Source organism: Arachis ipaensis, chromosome B01, assembly GCF_000816755.2.
Source record: "Arachis ipaensis cultivar K30076 chromosome B01, Araip1.1, whole genome shotgun sequence".
NCBI classification, from domain to species: domain Eukaryota; kingdom Viridiplantae; phylum Streptophyta; class Magnoliopsida; order Fabales; family Fabaceae; genus Arachis; species Arachis ipaensis.
Genome location: NC_029785.2, coordinates 114,543,239 through 114,548,586, shown reverse-complemented (window position 1 = coordinate 114,548,586; position 5,348 = coordinate 114,543,239). Strand labels below are relative to the sequence as shown.

Here is a 5,348-nt window from a genome sequence, read left to right as displayed (position 1 = left end):
GAAATGAGTGAAATGAGTATTTCTTTTAAAAACTAGTAAAAAATCCATAGCTTATGAAACCATTTTTTAATTTTAGTTTTAATAAAAATACTAAAAAAGTAAAAAGATTTCTCATGATTCAACAATTCAATTTTATACTAGTGGTGTAACTAAACGTTCACGGCGTTAAAATTATCTCATTCCATCTACTGCATTAGAATTCAATTATACAATAACTAAAATATTATTAATTACCCGGGCAAACTTTTTTAACATCAATGGCCCACCAAAAAAATCGACACGTGTCCCTCAAAATAACTACACATTAAATCTGTATGAAATCTGTATAACGATAATCTTTATGGTAGAGCGACCATTTAATAAATCAACAACTCTAATCATTGTCATGTCATCATTTTCCAACCACCTTATTCAATGTTTCTCGTATCATGTTTCCTTCTAACCGAACTTTCTATCCCAGTCCCTCGAAGTTCAGTTATGGACCTTCAAATCAGCAGCAAAAGATCAACATCACAAGTAAAAGTACCTGAAGATAGTGCTCAAAGAGAATCCAATAAGCCTCTCTTCGAACTGATATAGGCTTTGTTTCGCCAAAACCAACATCAAGCATACTCACAAAGGAAATAACGTTGAGCTGAAAGAATGGCTAACCTATTAAGAATGGAACAATTACAAATTTACAATAACTGTTTCAGTTTACACGTCAAGAGTAAAGTGAATGTTACAGGTGTTCAATCTTCATGAAATGTATATGTTTCTGTGATGCCTGCAAAATTTTCTTCAAAATGTTTGTTTAATCAAACCGATGGGATCGACTCACAGTATGAAACTAGTACCATCACTAGCAACTAGCAAGTAGCAACAATCACCAACCACTTTGAAAATCAGAAAATGAGCATCTTCCTTCTGTAGAGATATCATGATCAAGGAGAACTATAAAGCTAGCTCAAAAGTTGCGGTTTTTCCCCTAAGCATCAACTAAGACCTCTGTTATGTCTGGTTCATAGTCTTCCCAATTGGCTTGTTTGGTGATCTCATGGAGGGTTTCATAGATATAATAAGAATGCTTATGCGTCACGTCACCAGCCACAAAGTTATGCAGAACTCCATTAATTTGCACAACACTTCTGCCCGGAGGCTTTTTAACACCCATCTCAATCATTTTTTGTCTCATAGCAACTACATCCTGCCACCTTTTGGCAAAAGCATATATGTTTGACAAGAGGACAAGATAGCCTGCGGCTTGGTTGACGTTGAGCTCGGCTACTACCTTGTTTGCCACTCCCGATGCTAGTTCTGAGTTCTTGTGTATTCGACAACCCCCAAGAAGGGCACCCCATAGCACATCATTTGGTTTTAAAGGCATGGTTTCGATAAGTCCCTGTGCTTCATCTAAGAAACCAGCACGGCTCAAGAGATCAACCATGCATCCATAGTGCTCAATCCTTGGGTGGATTCCCCAAGTATGTTTCATAGATGCAAAAATCTGGCGTCCTTCGTCTACAAACCCAGCATGGCTGCAAGCACAAAGCACTCCAATGAAGGTTACTTCATCTGGTCTTATTTCATTTACACCAACACCATCACTAAGCATAGCCTTAAAAAGATCAAGCGCTTCCTTTCCAAGGCCTTGTTTCGCAAAAGCCATGATGATGCTAGTCCAAGACACAGTGCTTTTCCGCGGCATATTGATAAACACTCTGTAAGCATCATCAATGATTCCACAACTGGCATACATATGAATGAGTGCATTGCTCAAACGCAATGAAGGCTGCTCATTGTTCCTCACAACAAATCTCTGTTCAACATACCAATGTATCCATCTTCCCAACTTTAGATCCCCCAACTCAGCGCATGCTGTCAAGGCAGCCACCAGCGCCACCTGGTCCAATTCCACACCCGCCCTACTCATCTCACCAAACAACGACAAAGCCTGCTTGCACTTGCCGCCACGAGCGCATCCGGCAACCATGGTGGTCCAAGACACAACATTCCTACAAGGCATCTCATCGAAAACCCTTCTGGCCCCATCAAAATCACCACACCTAACATACCCAGCAAGCATAGAGTTCCAGCTAGCAACACTTCTCTGATTCATTTCATCAAACACGTAACGTGCTTTCCCAACACCACCGCACACCGCATAGAAATTCACCAAACTTGTCTCCACAAACACATTGTAGCAATACCCTTTGACCAAAACCTTGCAATGCACCTGTTCCCCTTCCCCAACCAACCCACCACGTGCGCACGCGCTCAGAAGGAACGAGTACGTGAACCCATCAGGCTCCGACCCAGAAGCCACCATGCGATTGTAGCACTCCACAGATTTGAAAGGAGCTGCTGGGGTTCGGGCATGGGCCCTGATGATCTGGTTCCAGAGGGGGGTGGTGGGTTTGTGGAGAGTGGAGAAGAGGGTGTGGGCATTGTGGAGGTGGCCGTAGGAGACGTATAAAGAGAGGAGCTTGAAGATGAAGTTGTTCTTGTAAGAGAGGGAGTTGAGGATTAGTTGGGTGTGGATTTGGAGGAGAATGTTGAGGCTGTTGCATCGTTGCAAAAGGGAGAACACACGCTGCTGAAAGCTTCTACTGCTGCTTCCACTGGCGGGAAGGGAACCCTTGCTTCTGTAAAAATGAAGGTCAAAAATAAAGAAATTTAATAAATATATGTTAATTGAGAGAGAGTACGTATTATATAAAATAAAAAAACTCAACAAATATAAATTTAATTCTAATCAGAGCTTCACTTTTTTTCTTAATTACCTCGTCTATATAGGTTAAAGATACAAAAATTAAGTTTAAAATAAAAAATCAAAAAGGTCAAATGAAATTAAAAAAAATTAAAAAAAAAATCATCTTTTTTAAGAGATGTATGTATAAATTGGAGGTAGATAAGAGATACTGTAACACTCTACTATACAGAGTTTTACGCTTAAGCCGTAAAGCAGAGGTGGTGTAATATTACGACCTCTAAAATAGATATATACATATAATAGCAGAAAGAATATAATAAACTAGAAGCCTTAAAAAAAACAGGTGAAACAAAATCGCGAAAATAAAAGCGCAACGCTCAGGAAACAGGATTACTTGCGTGCGAAGAAAACTAAAGATCATAGGTATAAATAAACAGAAAGTGAGAATAGAGGGTCAAAGACACAGAATAACTAGCTCCTGACTCAGCCTGCGAAGTCAAGGCTGGCCGAGAATGTGTACATACATATATACATAACCCAAAACCCAAAATACAAGATAGGACCCTAACTCTCCTTGGACCTCTAAGAGGAACAAATTAAACAAGTTATTTGAAGAGAAAGCTAAGTACATATATATAAAAATGTACATCAAAATAAAACTCAGAGACTACTCCGCTTCAAAAGTCCAGACGCCTAGCGAGGAGCCTCTCGACCTGCATCTGAAAATAACAACACAGTATGGGGTGAGAACCGGATGCTCTTAGCATGGTAAAGGTGCCACACACATAGTATATAAGGTCTTGGGAATGCCAGAGGCAATCCTAGAACGCCGACATTCAGATTATAAAGCTTAAAATTACTAAACAGAAACCATAAAAGGGGTAGGTATCTAGGGAATTCTAAACTCAACTTAAACTTTATCTTAACACCAACCTGTCCACCTTTCCTTCGTTCCTCCATCTCCAGTGAGTTTGCAAATACAGACAAACAGGCAATTGCAAGTACAGATAGGAGACAAGTAGTGCAGGTAGAAATTATCACAATTATCATAATATATTTAGTTGAACAATCCCAAATAAGGCATAGCAAACAAACAAATAAAATGCATATGATGAATGTCTATCCTACTGGCCGTGAGCTCACGTGTTGATTACTTTGCTAGAACTCGACACATCTGGCAACTAACCCAGACATTAGTCTCTAGGTTGCGCATCTCCAGGAGGATCATAAACGAAGGAGAGTGTCTTTCCACCTTCTCCTGGAGGTGTCACGAAGGAGAGTGTCTTTCTACATCGAAGGAGTGTGCTTTTCCACCTTGCAACCAGAGAAGAATGTGGGGGAAACAATACGAAGGAGAGTTCCTTTCCACCTTCTCCACATCCTCGTCACGACAAGAGAGGGAACTTCCGTCCTCAACTTGCATTCCGAACACATTTTCAAGTTAATACGCAAGCGGGATCGCACCCAGACCTTGTCATCTCGACCATTCTTGCCACAGACACATCTCGACCATTCCGGCCATTCATACATATCGACCATTCTGGCCACACACAGTCATCCCTAATATCATCATTTTCAACCTTTACTTCATCTCCAAGCTACCTCTATTTCCTAACTTCAACTTACTACTAGAGTTACTACTATGTTTTATGACTAAAAATAGAGGTTTATAAGTTTGAAATTAGGTTTAAAATTCAAAAACCCAGATTTGATGAAACAGGGGCCCATTTCGCGTACGCATCCCTCTATACGTGTACGCATGCAACCCAGGCAGTAGCATTTGTTCGCAAAGGGGGTATATGCATATGCAAAAAATTCCATGTCACGCGTACGCGTGGGCATGCGTTTTTCCAAAAATTGCACAAAGTTTCAAAAGCTGTAGAATTTTAGTTTTTAATCTCAAACTTCCGACGCGCATAACTTTTTCGTTTTAAATCATTTTTCCTTCGTTCTTCAAACGATGTAAACTTCACAGACCCAGTTTTCATACAAAATAAGTTTGAAATAATTTGGGGGTCCAGAAACTAAGTTATGGCTCACCGAAGTTCGGCCAAAAACTAATTTTTTTTTTTTTTACAAAACCTCGAAACCTCCATTTTCTTCAAAACTCAACTCCCATTCAAAATTACTAACCCTATAGCCATCAGCACAACATATTTTCACATTCAATCCATTCCTCAATTCAACAATATCATATATCAACCTCTCAAATAACCAACAACATAAGCAAATTCTTATTCATTATATATATATACAAACATTTATCATCATTAACTCATCACTTAATCTCTTATCCAACTAGCATTAAACTCACAATATATCACTTAACACTTATCCAACAAGCACCAAATCCATATCACAGTTCTCATCAAAGTCACTAAGTATTAAGTATACTCATACGTTCCAACCTATCCTATGGTCACCTAACCTAAGTTTTCACAGAACATTATATATTAAATACGTGAAACCTAAACCATACTTTGGCCAATTTTTACGTATTTCTCGAGGTAACCCACTAAATTCAAACAAGCCCCAAAAGTACAAAATCACCAAGGCATTGTCATTCAACCTCCATCAAGCCTCCAATGTCCACAAAAATCAAGCTCAAACTATACATACACAACCTAATTTCACATACATGCCCAATTTCAATATC

General features: G+C 39.3%; 1 protein-coding gene across 1 annotated transcript; it reads right to left on the bottom strand.

Annotated features, from left to right (window-relative positions):
• On the bottom strand, positions 630 to 3,652 carry LOC107610465 (pentatricopeptide repeat-containing protein At5g56310-like). The gene is made up of 3 exons (XM_016312519.1): positions 3,626 to 3,652; positions 2,763 to 2,767; positions 630 to 2,624 (listed from the first exon to the last, which is right to left on the bottom strand). Exons 1-3 carry the CDS (start codon positions 3,650 to 3,652, stop codon positions 968 to 970), a joined length of 1,689 nt encoding a protein of 562 aa, XP_016168005.1. The 3' UTR covers positions 630 to 967.